General features: G+C 46.4%; 2 protein-coding genes across 5 annotated transcripts in view; one reads left to right on the top strand and one right to left on the bottom strand.

The window, feature by feature from the left end:
• Window positions 1-5674, top strand: part of LOC308577500 (disintegrin and metalloproteinase domain-containing protein 10-like) — a 29555-nt gene extending 23881 nt beyond the window's left edge. For 3 of the 4 annotated variants that reach the window (XR_014003635.1, XR_014003636.1, XR_014003637.1), the window contains 3 exons: window positions 1281-1377; window positions 2521-4766; window positions 4922-5674. Coding sequence is in view for 1 of the 4 variants with exons in the window: in XM_081177737.1 (XP_081033863.1) it covers window positions 1281-1377; window positions 2521-2657 (234 nt within the window). In the remaining 3 variants the exon portion in view is untranslated. Of the gene's footprint in view, window positions 1-1280; window positions 1378-2520; window positions 4784-4921 lie in introns of those variants that run through there. The other variant, XM_081177737.1, reaches the window with a different exon arrangement.
• Window positions 5675-5801: 127 nt separating this feature from the next.
• On the bottom strand, window positions 5802-14680 carry MICOS13 (mitochondrial contact site and cristae organizing system subunit 13). Its single transcript, XM_081178154.1, has 4 exons — window positions 14543-14680; window positions 10596-10752; window positions 8281-8332; window positions 5802-6123 (listed from the first exon to the last, which is right to left on the bottom strand). The coding sequence occupies exons 1-4, from the start codon at window positions 14569-14571 to the stop codon at window positions 6026-6028; spliced, it is 336 nt and encodes a 111-aa protein (XP_081034280.1). The 5' UTR covers window positions 14572-14680; the 3' UTR covers window positions 5802-6025.
• Between the last annotated feature and the right edge of the window lie 3651 nt (window positions 14681-18331).

Below are 18331 nucleotides of genomic sequence, written 5' to 3'. Positions count from 1 at the left end.
ATCCTCAGCCCCGTCAGGAGAAGGTGAGGTTGCCTCTGGGTCCAGTAACCCTCCAGCCTCTCCTGAGCTGCAGAGGCTCAGGGCAGAGAGGCGGAGGGAACTAAGTTCCCGCAGGAGGAGTGCTTGCCTCCAGGCTAGGAGAGGCGAGTCACCAGAGGATCGGGGCCGCCCTGTGCCTCGGGGCAGATAAAAGCCGGCCAGCCCCAGTCCCAAGTTACGGGAGCAACATTGTTGGTTGCTAATTCCTGCCTGAACCCTGTCCTGCTTTCCTGCCTGAGCTCCTGACCCGCCCTGGCTCCCTGCTTGCAAGCCTGTTCCTGACTTCACCCGACTCCCAGCCCTGCACCCAGCTGCAGCTACTACGGACTGCCTCCACGTTGCACCTTTGACCACGGACCGCATTTGGACCTCACCTCTCGGGTAACCCACGGGACCAGCACAATAGAGTTGGAAGGGACTCCTAAGAGTCATCCAGCCCACCCCCCTGCAACACGGGAGGGAGGTGACGGCAAAGACCCATGCCCAGACCCATAGCAAGAAAGAAAGCTTATGAAAATCAGAGTCCACTCCTGGTTGTGGTTCAGTGATGGAGGGCATCCTTCAATCTATCTATCTCCAGTTAGGTGTGAGGAACCCGCCTCTGACACCCAATTTAAGATTTTCACCCTGGCTGGAAAAACACGACCGTCTGGATTTGTTTGGTTTTTTTAAATTAAATTTTTATTGGGTTTTCAAATTTTATAAAGACACACAAAACACAACAAAACACACAACCACAAATACAAACATGCATAATTTCAAATCCTTACTTTCTTAACCACTTTCCCTGACTTCCCCACACCTCCCCCTCATACATCCTAATTCCAATAATTAACTCAGCAAGTTCTTATCTCCCTTTCTTTTCATTAACCAAATTTATACCTCAATTAATTCATATTTACATCTTTTTCTAGGGTCGGCCCAAATTCCCTTCCACAGATTTCCCACTTTTATAATAATTATTAAACATACTAACAAAAAGACAACAACATAAAATTATACACCCTTTGGATTCAAAAACTCTCTCCCCCTTTTCTGGTTTCAATCCCCAAAATATGTCCATAATATCAGTTCTTAGCCTGGATTCCTCACGTCCGAGGCCCTCAAATCTCTCTCAGTCCCTCTCTGCCGGTTTTGTTGGTAGCCCTTTATGTTGGTCATCAAGTCTCGGAGAAGTTCCACGACCGTCTGGATTTGGAAACCACGACCTACTGACTTATCAGTGCCCCCTCTCTCCACAGACACGCTGGTGGGCCATCCTTCTGATGGTTTTGACTTTGGCCGCGATGATGGCAGCAACCATCTTCCTCTTTGGGAGGACGGTCGACACCGAAACAGGTACTTTGGGGGGAGAGGAGCATTTCATTCACTTTTTAAACACACACACATACACACACACCAGTGGCCTGTCTTGCAGTGTCAGAACCCTTTTGAGATCTTTACCGACCGTGGGCAAGGCAAGGCGAAGCGAGTTGCAAAATTCAGAGACGTTTTCAAACAAAGGGTGTACTTCAGCTTGGCTATTTCAAATGATAACTTTAATAATAATAATAATAAGTTTTTATTTATACCCCGCCCTTCCCGGTTCAGGAAACCCGGCTCAGGACAGCTAACAACAAATTTAAAACACTCAATTGTAGAAGCAGCATAAACTACAGTATAAAAACATGAATAACAATAAAATTCAAAGTTCAGAAATCAATTTGGGGAAAATCCATCTAATAAGCATTACAAAGTCACCAGGGGTAGCTGGCTGAATTTGTCCTACCCGGGCCAGCGAGGAGACCAGGGGAGAATTAGCTGTGGGGTCTCAGAGTGGGTAATCTTCATAAAATAATAATAATAATAATAATAATAATAATAATAATAATAATAATAATAATAATTAATCATGCTGCTGCTGCATCCAACTAAGTTCTACTCAAAGTAGAACCCATGTAAATTAATAGACCTAAGCTAGTCATATCCATGTATTTCAGAGGGGCTACTCTACATAGCGAGAGGGATGTGGGTGGCGCTGTGGGTTAAACCACAGAGCCTAGGACTTGCCGATCAGAAGGTTGGCGGTTCAAATCCCCGCGACGGGGTGAGCTCCCGTTGCTCAGTCCCTGCTCCTGCCCACCTAGCAGTTTGAAAGCACACCAGTGCAAGTAGATAAATAGGCACCGCTCCGGCGGGAAAGTAAACGGCATTTCCATGCGCTGCTCTGGTTCTCCAGAAGCGGCTTAGTCATGCCGGCCACATGACCTGGAAGCTGTACGCCGGCTCCCTCGGCCAATAAAGCGAGATGAGTGCCGCAACCCCAGTCGGCCACAACTGGACCTAACGGTCAGGGGTCCCTTTACCTTACTCTACATAGCACATGCAAAACATGGCTTGCTTTGGACGAGCACTTCTGAATTCCAAAAAATCCAAGCAGCGCACTCCCCCCCCGCCTCTTAAGAGAGAGAAGCTGAGTGTTTCCCCCCTCATTTCCTCCAGATGAGAGAGCAACGAGGGCTTCCGATAAGAAGATTTCCCTCAACCAGCACCCAGAGAACCAGCATGCTTTCTTCTACTGGGAACACGAGGAGATCTATATTGAATCCCTGCGGCAGGAGTATGAAACCATTATATAGAGCCCCCCACTCCTTCAAAAGGCTATGTTTGAATCTCCTGAGCCTGCAGCTTCTCACGGAATCCTAGAGTTGGAAGGGACACCGAGGGTCATCTAGTCCAACCCCGCCCGCAATGCAGAAATCTCAACTAAAGCATCCATGACACATGGCCATCCAACCTCTGATTAAGAACCTCCAAGGAAGGAGAGTCCACCACCTCTCGTGGGGGTCCGGTCCATTGTTGGGACAGCTCATACTGTCAGTTTTCCCTGATGTTTAGTTGGAATCTCCTTTCTTGTAACTTGAAGCCATGGGTTCGAGTCCTGCCCTCCAGAGCAGGAGAAAACAAGCTTGCTCCATTTTCCATGTGACAGCCCTTGAGATATTTCAAGATGGCTTTCATATCTCCTCTCAGTCTCCCCTTCTCCAGGCTAAGCATAACCAGATCCTTCAACCATTCCTCATAAGGCTGTTTCCAGACCTTTAATCATATTGGTTTCCCTCCTCTGCACACCTTCCAGCTTGTCAACATCCTTCTTAAATTGTGGTGCCCAGAATTGGACACGGGATTCCAGGTGTGGTCTGACCAAGGAAGAACAGAATGGGACTATGACTTCCCTTGATCTGGACACTAGACTTCTGTTGATGCAGCCTAGAATAGCGTTAGCCTTTTTTGCTGCTGCATCACCGTGTAGGCTCATGTCAAGTCTGTGATCTACTAAAACCCCTAGATCCTTTTCACATGCACTGCTAGTATGCCAGGTGTCCCCCATCTTATATTAGCGCAGCACGCTTAGATTTGTTCTCCCTTGTTAAGATTCCTGCTCTGTGATTGCAGTCATGGGATTGTTGTCTATCACATGACGGTGTGTGTTTTCATTCCACAGAGTGGGAAGTGATGGAGACAGGATGTTTGTGTTACTGTGTTCCGTGAAGTGGGACTCTTGTCCTTTGTTCTTTTTCTCTCTGCTGTCTGATGCTAGAGAGAGAGAGGGAGCCATGTGGCAGTGCTCCGTGTGTGTTTATATGTAAATAAAGTAGATTAGCCAAAATGCTGAGCTACTGAGTTCTGTTATGCAACTGCGAAATACTCTGCGGATCTGTAAGTGTGATGATGGCACAGTTGCTGTGATGTTCGGGCAGAAGAAAGCTTTCGAAGCTCCCGATTGACCAGTTGGGCATGTGTCTCTGCCAGGGTCCTAATCGAGAGTTGGGGATCCTAACATTCCTTAGTGTAGAACATTACATTTATCCCCACTGAAATTCTTTTTGTTCATTGGGGTCCAGTTCTAATTGGGGTCCAGTTCTCTTTATCTGTTAAGGTCACACTGAATCCAGATTCAATCTTCTCCATCCTTGTTGATAAGACTCCTGCAAAGAAATGCTACCAGCTACCAGGAAGCACTTCATCGTTCTGTCACACTCTTGTGTGACCAAGAAAACAGGCTGTGGGGGTGTGGCTATGCAAATCAAGGGGCAAAATGCCCCGGGGAGCAGCAACCTTGATGCTTAGTGGATGGGGGTTTTGTGGGGTCACCACCAAATCTGTGTAGACCAGGGGTGCCCAAACTTTTTCTCAAAGAGGGCCAGATTTGATGAAGTGAACATGCGTGAGGGCCAACCAAAGTTGATGAGCTTTTTCTTACAGTTTCCCCCCAAAGTTGATGGGCTTTTTTTCCGGATTCAAGTTGATGAGCTTTTTTAAAAATTTAACCCCAAAATTGTTGAGTTTTCTTTAGGATTTAACCCAAAGTTGTTGAGTTTTCTTTAGGATTTAACCCAAAGTTGTTGAGTTTTCTTTAGGATTTAACCCAAAGTTGTTGAACTTTTTTTAAGATTGAAGTTGCTGAACTTTTCTTAGGATTTTGCCCCAGGACATATACTGCCACAGGGGCCTCATTAAATCAACCGGTGGGCCAGATTAGGCCCCAGAAACAGACTTTGGCCATGCCTGGTATAGACCCGTTCCCTTTTCCCCACGCAGGCAAACAACAGCCCAGAACTACTTCCATTCTCCCCTGCTCTGTGGTGCGCATTGGGTGCCACCCACCCAACTGCTGCCCATTGCCCTCACACTACTACAATTCCCAGAGTTCCCTGCAAAGAGTAAAACCACTCTGGAAATTGTCAGTGGCATAGCGTGGGTTGTCAGCACCCGGGGCAAGGCAAGTAATTTGCGCCCCCTAACCCATGGATTTGCGCCCCCTAACCCTAACCCCCAGATGTTGCGCCCGGTGTGGCCGGCCCCCCCTGCACCCCCCATGCTACGCCACTGGAAATTGTAGCTCTGTGAGGAACGGGAGTGGGTGTGTCTCCTAACGACTCTCAGCACCCTTATCAAACTACAATTCCCAAAATTCTTTGGGGGTTTAGTTTAGTTTCCCCACAGAAACTAAAGCTTAATTAACCAGGCCCTGAAAACACAGCAGGTCCGACGCCACCCGGGTGCAGTTGAAAGTACTTGGACTACTGCAATGCGCTCTACATGGGGCTACCTTTGAAGGTGACTTGGAAACTACAACTAATCCAGCTAGACTGGTGACTGGGAGCGGCCGCCGAGACCATATAACACCAGTCCTGAAAGATCTTCATCGGCTCCCAGTGTGTTTCTGAGCACAATTTAAAGCGTTGGTGCTGACCTTGAAAGCCCTAAAAGGCCTCAGCCCAATAATTACGGTGGAGAATCCAAAAAATTCTCTTCCTAGAGTGATAGAAAAGATTCAAGAATTTGGGGAAGTGGCAGGATTTAAATTAAATAGAAACAAGACTAAGCTATTAGTAAAAATATATATATTCTGGACAGTCTTTTCTATCCACGGTCAATGTTTGCCTCTTTATATTTAACATAAATAAAAATATTCAAAATATAACAGGAATTGGGTTCACGTATCCATTTCTGAGCACAATTCAAAGTGTTGGTGCTGACCTCTAAAGCCCTAAACGGCCCAGTAACCCTGAAGGAGCGTCTCCACCCCCATCGTCTAGCCCAGACACTGAGGTCCAGCTCCAAGGGCTTTTGGTGGTTCCCTCCCTGCGAGAAGTGAGATTACAGGGAACCAGGCAGAGGGCCTTCTCGGTGGCGGCGCCCGCCCTGTGGAATGCCCTCCCATCAGATGTCAAGGAAACAAACAACTATCTGACTTTTAGAAGACATCTGAAGGCCTGTTTAGGGAAGTTTTAAATGTTTGCCGTTTTATTGTGTTTTTCATATTCTTCTGTTAGCTGCCCAGAGTGACTGGGGAAACCCAGCCAGATGGGCAGGGTATAAATAATAATTCTTATTCTTATTATAAAGTCTTTTATTGCAGCCCTTGAGAAACAGGGGCCAGACTCTGGTGCTGAACACCTGCCCATTAAAGGCGGCAAGAGGGGGCCTTATCAGAGAGGCTTCATTTGATGAGGTCCTTCATGTACTTCCATCCATTCTGGGTATATTCACTGGCCCTGGTGGGGGCTACGGAGAGAGCGCCGATTGTCGTCCGAACCCCTGCAGAAAAAAAACAACAAGAGCAACAAGAAAATGAAAGCAAGGAACTGCAACAGAAAGTTGCAGCGTGGACTGATATCCCTGCTCAGAATTCCATTCCCCCCACTGCCAGTCAAGTTAGCAAGTTAGCAGCCACTGAGCATGCTCAGTCCCCATCAAATGATGGTCTGTGCATCTTTTCCACTGTTTTTTTGAAGGGGTTTTATGGCAGCCGCGCAAAATTTGGCCACCCTTACCATGATCTCTGTACAGTCAAATCAAATCAAATTTTATTAAACGGTCACAGACCAGATTAACTCGTACAGCTAGTCAACGGAGCATAACACCGGAAAAAACAAAGAACAATTTCAATACAAATTAGGCCATAACAGCAATTTAAAATTAGACAACATACATAAAATTAAGTATTTGCCTTCGCCTGCATATTGACATTGGAAAGCTCTTGTTTCCTGCGCCTAATAGCGGCTACACAAAATTTGGCCACATCGGTCGTAATTTCAGGAACCTTATCTTCTATCAAGGCTCTCAGACGTTGGAGTTCTGGTTCATTTTTACGCTTTTGTAGAACTGGGGCAATAAAGGTCTGGCGTAGATCCTCGTAGTATCTACAGTGCAGCAGTACATGCAGACTTGTTTCCACTTCCAATGAGCCACATGGGCAAACACGTGACGCATATGGCTTGCCCTCATATCTGCCTAGCAACAGGGCAGAGGGCAAAACGTTAAATCTGGCCAGGGTAAAGGAGTGTCTGTACTTAGGTATTTGTAAATCAGCCAGATAATTTGCGGGTGAGAACCCTCTCCCAAAGTCTCTAATTGTGGCATATTTATCCATTTTGCCCATGTGACATTGCAGCTCTATGTCCCTAATGCGTTGGAGCACTTGACTTCTGGCTCTCTCATATCCTGCCGCTATCAAGATCTGCGGGGAGAATCCCAAACTTCTTATCTTTTCAAACAGGGAAGCTTTCCAGGTGGAGTGAAAGGTGTCTAAGAGTGTTAAAGGAGCCAAACCGACCGGGGAAAAAATAAGTTTTAACTAGTAGTGTATCTTTAGAATACCTCTTGTTACATTCGGGTCAGATTATGTCTTTTCAGGTTGCGTCCTGCGGCAAACTGGAAGTACCGGAAAGGGTTGCTTCCGGATTTCGCCGCTCACACAGACGCTCAAAATGACATCACGCGCATGGGCAGAAGCGGCGAATTGCGACCCGCGCACATGCAGACGTGGGGTGCATTCTGCTCATGTTGCGAACGGGGCTCCGGAACAGATCTCATTCGCAACCAGAGGTACCACTGTATGCTTAACCTCTATCAGGGATTTTAAGCACTGGGGTTCAAACCCACTTGAAATTTTCTGTATAACAGGGGTGATCCCGCAGTCTGCCTCGCCAGAGTGGTGCATGCTCTAGTTATCTCCCGCTTGGACTACTGCAATGCGCTCTACGTGGGGCTACCTTTGAAGGTGACCCGGAAACTGCAACCAATCCAGAACGCGGCAGCTAGACTGGGGACTGGGAGCGGCCACCAAGACCACATAACACCGGTCCTGAGAGATCTGCACTGGCTCCCGGTACATTTCTGAGCACAATTCAAAGTGTTGGTGCTGACCTTTAAAGCCTTAAACGGCCCGGGGTACCTGAAGAAGCGTCTCCACCCCCATCGTTCAGCCCAGACACTGAGGTCCAGCGCCGAGGGCCTTCTGGCGGTTCCCTCATTGCGAGAAGCAAAGCTACAGGGAAGCAGGCAGAGGGGCTTCTTGGTGGTGGCGCCCGCCCTGTGGAACGCCCTCCCATCAGATGTCAAAGCGATAAACAACTACCTGACATTCAGAAGACATCTTAAGGCAGCCCTGTTCAGGGAAGTTTTTAATGTGTGACCTTTTAGTGTATTTTTTGGTCTCTGTGGAAGCTGCCCAGAGTGGCTGGCGAAACCCAGCCAGATGGGCGGGGTACAAATAATAAATTATTATTATTATAAAGACTGAGCGTATATCCTCATAAAAACGACATCGTAGCAAGACATGAGAGACGGTTTCCACTTCTATCAGGCCGCAGGGGCAGACTCGCTCAGCGTACGGTTTACCCACATATTTGCCCGGGGGGCAGAAGATAATAGGAATTGGCATGCGTCAGGGGTTGAATTAAAAAGCCGTACCTGAGTTCCAGTAGCTGCAGAGGGAGAATTCAGTCTTTGGGACAGCAGGAAGCTGTGGGAATGAAGAACACAAGCAAGGCATATAAAAAAGGCTGGTGGCGCCTTCGAAAACAGCTTGCATTGCAAAAGGTTCTGGGTTCAAGACCTAGGAATCTCTGTTTAGAGCAGGTGTAGGGAACCTGTCAGCCATCAATGCCACTGGATTTCACCAGCCCCAAAGAACATTTGTGCAATGGTCAGGGATGCAGGAGGCTGCCTGGAGCTCTTCACATGAAGGGCAATGTATAAATTTAATGAATAATAATAATAATTTATTAGTTATACCCCACCCATCTGGCTGGGTTTCCCCAGCCACTCTGGGCAGCTTCCAACAAAACACTAAAATACAATACATTAAAAGCTTCCCTAAACAATAATAATAATTTATTATTTGAATAATATATACACACACACACACCGTATTTTTCGCTCTATAACACGCAGTTTTTTCCTCCTAGAAAGTAAGGGGAAATGTCTGTGCGTGTTATGGAGCGAATGCCTACAGATGGCAGGGGAATCCGCTGCAGTTGTGAGCAGTCCGTGGCTCTCTTTGAAACTGCAAAGCGGGTGTAAGCGGCTCCTGTCAGCGAGCCGAGCCGGGGAGGAGGGAGAGAAGCAGAGCGGGGCTGGCTGCTTTAAAACAACCCCGTGCTCTCTGTCCCTGCCTGCAGTTTTTTGCTGTCCGATTTTGGATTAGCCACTGTAGGGGCTGTGTGTGTGTGTGTGTGTGTGTGTGTGTGTGTGTGTGCTTGAGCTATCGTTCTCCTTCTCTTGCTTCCCGTTCACTCCCCCAGCACCCCTGCGACTTTAGCATGGATCCACATGGATCCTCAGAATTTTTGCATTGGGCTACCCCAAACTCACCGTCAGATCACATGTCTGTGGCCACAGCATGAACCACAAAAATCATACATCCACTGTCTCGTTTAGAATATTTTTTTCTTGTTTTCCTCCTCTAAAAACTACGTGCGTGTTATGGTCTGGTGCGTGTTATAGAGCGAAAAATACGGTATATATAATTTATATATGAATAAAATAAATACAATACGCTTGTGTTATCGCTTGCTAATTATGCTTTTTTAAACATGTATTTTATACCCGACTCCTTCCGTAAGGTTTTCTTTTGAAACGTTTAAGATCTTTTTTTTAAAAAAAAAATTATCTTTGCTGGGTTAAATGCACATTCTGCAGCTAGACTCCTCTGTCATGCTTCCTTTTGAAATCTTTATACAGTATTTTAGTTTTCTGTCGATTTCTTTGAATACCTTTCGGGCTGCTCATTCTTCCTCTGCCACTGCCGCCACCACCAGGTTTGTGGTGTGGTGAACCAGTTTATACTCGAGTCAATAAGTTTTCCAGTTTTTTTGTGTGCTAAAATTAGGTGCCTCCGCTTATATTCGGGTCAGCTTATACTTGAGTATATAACACACACACACACACACACACACACACATATATATATATACACACACACACACAAACACACACACATATATACAAACACACACACACACACACACACTTGCCTCAAATGCTTTTCAGAACAAAACCAGCCAGCAGTTGTAAAAACAGGCAGGCCTTTTCAGTGGTGGCTCCCTGCTTATGGCATGCTTCCTCAAGGAGCCTCACCTGGCGCCATCATTGCACAGGTTTAGGTGCCAGGAAAAAACATTCCTTCTTTCATAAAACCTTTCGATTTCAATTACCTATGGGCTTATTGCATGGGTGGGGTGTTTCAATCTAGATTTATTTATTTATTTTAAGAGAACTGCCTTTTGGATTTATTTATTATTTAAAATGCTGGTTTTGAGGTGTACATACACCAGCTTTTTGCTTAAACTATATGCAAGCCAGTTTGAGTTGCCGTGGCAAGAAAAAAAAGAGAGTGAGCAGATACTAAAATTTAATAGAGTGGTGCCTCGCAAGACGAAAAGAATCCGTTCTGTGAGTCTCTTCGTCTAGCGTTTTTTTCGTCTTGCGAAGCAAGCCCATTGACGGATTAGCGCTATTAGCGGCTTAGCAGATAAGCGGCTTAGTGGCTTAGAAAAAGGGGGGGGGGAGGAAAAAAACCAGCAGGAACTCGCAAGACATTGTCGTCTTGCGAAGCAAGCCCATAGGAGATTCGTTTTGCGAAGCACCTCCAAAACGGAAAACTCTTTTGTCTAGCGAGTTTTCCGTCTTGCGAGGCATTCGTCTTGCGGGGCACCACTGTAAATAATAATACTCAAGAGGTCTGGGAAACCACAGCGAAGCCAAACTCTCCGATGAGCTCTTACCTTCCAGCCAAAATATTTCGCCCATTCTTCCACAGCTGGGGGGAGCGCTTCTTGGGCTTTACGGAGGGCTTTGGCACCTTCCTCACCCCCGCTCAGCAAACCTTGGCTGTAAACAACGTAGATGGCTCCCCCTGCCAGGCCGCCTTTGACCAGGAACCTGAGCAGAAAAATCATAGGGTCACAGAATTGTAGTACAGTGGTACCTCGGGGTACAGACGCTTCAGGTTACAGACTCCGCTAACCCAGAAAAAGTACCTCGGGTTAAGAACTTTGCTTTAGGATGAGAACAGAAACCGCGGCGCCACGGCGCGAAGCCCCATTAGCTAAAGTGGTACCTCAGGTTAAGAACAGTTTCAGGTTAAGAACGGACCTCCAGAACGAATTAAGTTCTTAACCCGAGGTACCACTGTAATAATAAAATAATAATAGTATTTTTTTATTTGTATCCCGCCCTCCCCAGGCTCAGAGCAGCTAACATAATACAGTGGTGCCTCGCAAGATGAAAAGAATCCGTTCTGTGATTCTCTTCGTCTAGCGGTTTTTTCGTCTTGCGAAGCAAGCCCATTGACGGATTAGCGGATTAGCACTATTAGCGGCTTTTAGCAGCTAATCTGCTGATCGGATCAGCTGATAAGCGGCTTAGAAAAAGGGGGGGGAGGGAAAAAACCAGCAGGAACTCGCAAGACATTGTCGTCTTGCGAAGCAAGCCCATAGGAAATTCGTTTTGCGAAGCACCTCCAAAACGGAAAACTCTTTCGTCTAGCGAGTTTTCCGTCTTGCGGGGCACCACTGTAAAAACAATACAATATGCATAAAAACAGACATCAATTAATTAACTGGAGAGTTGGAAGGGACCCTGGGGGGTCATCCATCCCAACCCCATGCAATGCTCAAACCCGCAACCGTGAGATTAACATAAGGTTACCAGATTTTTTTTCAATGAATGCAGGGACACTTTTCAACTTCAATAGATTTTGTATGGGGACTGATTTGCAAATCCGGGGACTGTCCCCAGGAAACGGGGACATCTGGTAACCTTAGATTAAGAGTCTCATGCTGTACCCACTGAGCCATCTCAGGAAAGGGACGAGACGGGCAAAAGGCATATAAAGGATTTTGCAGTTGCAACCAGCCCCACAGAAGGCACAATTTGAGTCTCTCACTTTCTCTATAGCCGTAGTCTACCTTGCCAGGGTGCTTGTGAGGACAAAGTATGCAAAGGTCTCACACCTCCAGAGGACATAAAATATGAGAAATATAACACTTTGCATGGAACAGCCAGTTAAGATCAGAAGCAATGCAAGGGGGTTCTTGGGTAAAGTTAATGAGTTATTCGTTTTGGGTTTTTCTTTTTCGTTATGTTTTTTGTGTTATCTCCTTTTTTGTTTTAATGCCTCAACCTGCCCTGTGTTCTTCGGGTGAAGGGCAGTATAGAAATTTAATAGATAATAATAATAAACTTCCTTCCTCAGCGGGAGGGGGTGAACTCTGCATACGCTCAGAGGCACCAGAGAATTTGCTAACAAAGGGCAGCCAAATGTCAAAGAAACTTGTGTTGGTCACGGGACAGGCAGAATTCCAACAGGTAAAGCTGCTTCCTCTTCTGAATCCCATAGACACAATGAGAGGGGCTGATTTTTTTTGGGGGGGGCACTGTGTTAATAGGCAGAGGGCAGCCCAGGAAAGAGAGGGAGCAGGTGCAATATAAGCCCCCAGATCATGAGCGTACCCAAGGAGGGGGGCAGAAATCAATAAAAATACATAGCAAAATGAGGTTCTGCGCCCCTCAACAAAAATCCTGGCTATGCCACTGCCCCAAATAAATTATCAAGCTTCTGTACAACACTCAGAACAGGTGGAAATTGAATTAATAATAATAATAATAATAATAATAATAATAATAATAATAATAAATAAAGCCACTCTGGGCAGCTTCCAAAACAATATTAAAATACAGTAATGCATCAAACATTAAAAGCTTCCCTAAACAGGGCTGCCTTCAGATGTCTTCTAAAAATTTGGTCTTTTTCTCTTTGACATCTGGTGGGAGGGTGTTCCACAGGGCAGGTGCCACCACCGAGAAGGCCCTCTGCCTGGTTCCCTGTAACCTCGCTTCTCGTAGGGAGGGAACCGCCAGAAGGCCCTCGGTGCTGGACCTCAGCGTCCGGGCAGAACGATGGGGGTGGAGACGCTCCTTCAGGTATACTGGGCCGTTTAGGGCTTTCAAGGTCAGCACCAACACTTTGAATTGTGCTTGGAAATGTACTGGGAGCCAATGTAGGTCTTTCAAGACTGATGTTATGTGGTCTCGGCGGCCGCTCCCAGTCACCAGTCTAGCTGGGTTAGTTGCAGTTTCTGGGTCACCTTCAAAGGTAGCCCCACATAGAGTGCATTGCAGTAATCCAAGCAGAAGATAACTAGAGCATGCACCACTCTGGCGAGAGAGTCCACAGGCAGGGAGGGTCTCATCCTGCGTACAAGGTGGAGCTGATAAACAGCTGCCCTGGGCACAGAACTGACCTGCGCCTCCATGGACAGCTGTGAGCCCAGAATGACAGGCAGCTTTCTGCAAGGATTCCTGGGATCTGTCGTTTGTTAAGGATGCTGTGAACTGTAGCGAAGGGAAAACTACAGTTCCCATTATTCTTTGGGCAGAGGTCCTGTGCTTTAAATGTGGGCTGTGGATATGCCCCGTGGGGTTCTTCTTTAATTATAATTTTATAATAATATTATTTGTACCCCATTATCTGACGGGGTTGCCCCAGTCCCTCTTGGGTGGCTTCCAACATTTACAAAAACAGAATAAAACATTAAACCAGGGGTCAGCAAACTTTTTCAGCAGGGGGCCGGTCCACTGTCCCTCAGACCTTGTGGGGGGCCGGACTATATTTTGAAGGGGGGGAATGAACAAATTCCTATGCCCCACAACTAACCCAGAGATGCATTTTAAATAAAAGGACACATTCCACTCATGTAAAAACACGCTGATTCCCGGACCGCCTGTGGGCCGGATTTAGAAGGTGACTGGGCTGGATCCGGCGCCCTGGCCTTAGTTTGCCTACCCATGCAATAAATATTAAAAGGCTTCTCTATACAGGGCTGCCTTCAGGTGTCTTCTAAAGGTTATATAGTTACTCATCTCCTTGACATCTGACGGGAGGGCATTCCCAGGGCAGGCGCCACCACCAAAAAGACCCTGTGCCTGGTTCTCTGTAACTTCAGGGGCACAGTTACCCCAGTTAGTATTTGCCAGTTACAGTTAGTTTTTGCCAGTGAAATGGGAGGGACTGTTTGGATCCAACAGATTACGGTGGAAAGAGCTCAGAGAGGCGTATTTTGCAAAATGTGATCCCTTTTGTTATCAGGATTTGCAGGGGAGGCGATGGAATAAATATGATGACAGTGAGATCAGCACCAACATTATTAACCCAATTAAAATCAGGAGAATCTTTATTTGCATCAGCCTCAAGCCACAGCAACCAAAGAAGGAATAAAAGCTGTTTTAATATTTCTGGGCACCAGCATATCGAAATGCAACCAAAGAAGGAATAAAAACTGTTTTAATATTTCTGGGCACCAGCATATCGAAATGCAACCAAAGGAATAAAAACTGTTTTAATATTTCTGGGCACCAGCTTATCGAAATGCAACCAAAGGAATAAAAACTGTTTTAATATTTCTGGGCACCAGCATATCGAAATGCACAGGGAGGAGGTTTTTATTTCATTTTAAAATGCACATTTCAGCTCAGAGCATGCCAAAATAAAATGGGGGTGGAACAGAAGGGTTGACCCTTTTCCTTTTTTTTTGCTGCTGGGATTTGCAAAAGCTCCAAAAAAAACCAGGAGGCATTTCCCCCCCTTTGCATCCTTGCTCCCCATTGAACGTAAGGAGAAAAAGAAATTGAAACACAAAGAAATCAAAGGAGGCCCGCCCGCCCGACTCACTTGACAATGGGGAAGATGCGGGGAGCCATGACGGGGCGACGTCTCCGCGCGCGGCGCAAGGGCAGCTCGGCGCCCGCCCGCGCCGTTTCCAGAGAACCCAGCCAGCCAGAGAGCGAGCGACGCCTCTCGCGGGACTTCTCGGGAATTGTAGTCCGAAGGCGGGCAAGTCACATGCCCTCCCACTGTGAACGTCCGCTCTAGCCTTGCGACTCGTTGGTTGCACCTCCAACTCAAGGTTTTTCTTCTCGCTTAAAGGGAGAGAAAGGCGCTTGGCAGCCTCTGTGTTTTGTGTTTTTTTTAAAAAAATTAAATTTATTCGGGAGTAAGTCCCAAACATAAGCATCTGCCTGTTTTTTATTTTGCAGATTTAGTGGTGGGGGGGGTTTGGGGGGGCGGATCATGCTGCAACATTTCGTTGCAGTTCCCACTCATTGGAAAAAGTCCCTACCAGGGAAGAATGGAAGATCAATTTGATGGACTATGCCGAAATGGCCCAAAATGACCGGAAGAGAAATATTGTAAAATTAATGAATGTTAGAATGATGTCGGACTGAAGTTAAGGGGTTTCTAGCTGTAATGGTATAAAAGAATATGAAAAAATTGGATTCTTAACAGGTAAATTTAGGTTACAATATATCAAGATTAAAGATCAGGATAAAAGAAAGAGGGAAAGGAATTGCTGAACTAATAAATTGAACTGGAATACAAAAAGGGGAGGTATGAGGAGGTCCGGGAAACAAGTAAATGAAAGATAAGTGATGAAAAGATTGAATTGTTTTTAACTATTTTTATTTTGTATTTTTTCTTTTCTCTTTTTCATTTTGTAACATTGTAAAAACCTTAATAAACATTTATTAAAAAAAACAAAATGACCGGAAGAATCAGAAATCAGGAAGACCAAAATTTTAATAAGGAATGGGGAAAATTTATAACTTGTCTTAAAAACCATTGCAAACAGTTAAAAACCGTTAGCAGGATTGGAATATCCCTTGTGATTTTGGATCATCATAAAAGATGAAGGAGGAAATGATTAACGATAAGACCCACAAAGGGGAAGAGGGAAGTCTAGGAGATTCTTCGGAATCTTCTTTTCATGTTGAATGTTCGATGTGCGACTGTAAAATTTTAATTTGAAAAAACAAATAAATAAATTATATATAAGGGACGTGGGTGGCGCTGTGGTCTAAACCACTGAGCCTCTTGGGCTTGCTGATCAGAAGGTCGGCGGTTCGAATCCCCGCAATGACGGGGTGAACTCCCGTTGCTCGGTCCCTGCTCCTGCCAACCTAGCAGCTCGAAAGCACGTCAAAGCGCAAGTAGATAAATAGGTACCACTCCGGCAGGAAGGTAAACGGCATTTCCATGCACTGCTCTAGTTCTCCAGAAGTGGCTTAGTCATGCTGGCCACATGACCCGGAAAAACTCTGTGGACAGACCCCTGCTCCCTTGGCCTGAAAGCAAGATGAGTGCGCAACCCCAGAGTTGTCCATGACTGGACCTAACGGGTCAGGGGTACCGTTACCTTTACCTATTTAGAGTGGTACCTCGGGTTACATACGCTTCAGGTTACAGACTCCGCTAACCCAGAAATAGTACCTCGGGTTAAGAACTTTGCTTCAGGATGAGAACAGAAATCGTGCTCTAGCAGCGCAGCGGCAGCAGGAGGCCCCATTAGCTAAAGTGGTGCTTCAGGTTAAGAACAGTTTCAGGTTAAGAACAGACCTCTGGAACGAATTAAGTTCTTAACCCGAGGCACCACTGTATATAAAAGAAAAAGCCGCTTACAAAATAAGAATAATCTGAACGGCCTGTGTTTCAGGGAAAGTCCAAGACAGGCATCCCCAACCTTCAGCCCTCCAGATGTTTTGGACTACAATTCCCATCATCCCTGACCACTGGTCCTGTTAGCTAGGGATCATGGGAGTTGTAGGCCAAAACATCTGGAGGGCCGAAGGTTGGGGATGCCCAGTCCAAGGTGACGTTGCATCAGTCTAACCCACCCCAAATGATCAGGTTGTTGGGTCTGTGGGGTGGTTTGTCCCAGGGGGCCAGAGAGTCAAGCCGGGGGCCGATTCAAAGACTGAGCCTGAGAGATGGATGGAGAGGCCCCCATCCCACAATTTTAACAAGTCCCCCCTCTTTTCCACCAAAAGCCGTATAAGATCACTTCTGCCACCACCATCACATGGTGCCAGAATCCGGCCCGATTCACATGCAGCGCAGCACAGAGACAAAAACCTCCTCCAACGCTCTTCTAGAAGTTTCCACTGGGAGGCCGGTATAGCGCACAGCTGCCGCCACCTTGTGGCTGTCAGGAATAGCAGCTAGAGCAATATCTTTAAAACTGGATTTTTAAAAAAATACATTTCACACACCTGACATGTACATTCTTGGTTTGCAGCCCACGAGTTTATTATTATTTCAAATTAGCACATTTGAAAGCAAGGCAGGTACCTCCTCGGTCCTTTCCTCTGCACTTAAACAGCCATTTTATAGGATCAGCTGCGATTATTTTTAGATGCCTTGGCGGCCCTCGTTTTATTAGGGAACATAACCATTTCCTGGCATATTGAGAAGAATTGGTATGTTGGGAAATGCAAATTGCAATTCATTGGCACCCACGAATGAAATTCCAACGGAGAGCACAATCCCATTGGACACAGTGGGTAAGCGTGCTCATTGTCTTATAATAATTTTGCCCTGGTTTTCTAGCAAAAGGGGGGGGGGGGCTTGCAAAGGTCAGTGGCAAGACAGCTCCTGCAGTCTAAAAGGCTTGTGGTCTTTTTTCTTTCTTTAAAGACACAACAGACAAGGAAAACAAGAGGAGGAGGGAGAAGGAAAATGCAAACACAAGGCACCAGTGCTTAAACTTTCGCAGGGGTCAGCAAACTTTTTCAGTAGGGGGCCGGTCCACTGTCCCTCAGACCTTCTGGGGGGCCAGACAATCCTGGGAACGGCTTTGACTGGCCGGCTAAACCAGGTGAGGGGAGCCAATGGGTCTCAAGCCCTCAGTGAGTTAGGGGCTTCCCCTGCATGTGAAGCCAGTATCTGGCCGACGGAATGGACGAGACCAAGAATGGGTCCAGCGGTCAAGAAGGCGGTTTCTGCCGCTGCTGCAGAGGGAAGCGAAGCGCAGGTGGGGCTCATCAACCTGGGAAAGGAGCCCATCTAGAAGAAGGAAAACTCTGATCCCAAACTTCCACTGTCTTGCAGGATATCTTTGGGAGAAGAAAAGCCTCAGGAGTAAAACTTACACAGATCTCGTTAAATAATAATAATAATAATAATAATAATAATAATAATAATAATAATAATAATAATAATTTATTATTTATACCCGCCCATCTGGCTGAGTTTCCCCAGCCACTCTGGTTGGCTCCCAATCAGTGTTAAAAACAGTACAGCGTTACATATTAAAAACTTCCCTGAACAGGGCTGCCTTAAGATGTCTTCTGAATGTCAGGTAATTATTTATCTCTTTGACATCTGATGGGAGGGCGTTCCACAGGGCGGGCGCCACTACCGAGAAGGCCCTCTGTCTGGTTCCCTGTAGCCTCACTTCTCGCAATAAGGGAACCGCCAGAAGGCCTTCGGCACTGGATCTCAGTGTCCAGGCTGAACGATGGGGGTGGAGACGCTCCTTCAGGTATACAGGACCGAGGCCGTTTAGGGCTTTCAAGGTCAGCACCAACACTTTGAATCGTGCTCGGAAACATACTGGGAGCCAGTGTAGGTCTTTCAAGACCGGTGTTATGTGGTCTTGACGGCCACTCCCAGTCACCAGTCTAG

Source organism: Podarcis bocagei, assembly GCF_964188305.1.
Source record: "Podarcis bocagei genome assembly, chromosome: 18".
NCBI classification, from domain to species: domain Eukaryota; kingdom Metazoa; phylum Chordata; class Lepidosauria; order Squamata; family Lacertidae; genus Podarcis; species Podarcis bocagei.
This window is presented reverse-complemented; position numbering and strand designations above follow the sequence as displayed.

Coding starts and splice junctions, on each gene's coding strand:
- MICOS13 (XM_081178154.1), bottom strand. CDS start 14,571: ATGGCTCCCCGCATCTTCCCCATTGTCAA. Junction 10,753..14,542: donor CGCATCTTCCCCATTGTCAA/GTGAGTCGGGCG, acceptor TTTTCTGCTCAG/GTTCCTGGTCAAAGGCGGCC. Junction 6,124..8,280: donor CTGCAGCTACTGGAACTCAG/GTACGGCTTTTT, acceptor TTTTTTCTGCAG/GGGTTCGGACGACAATCGGC.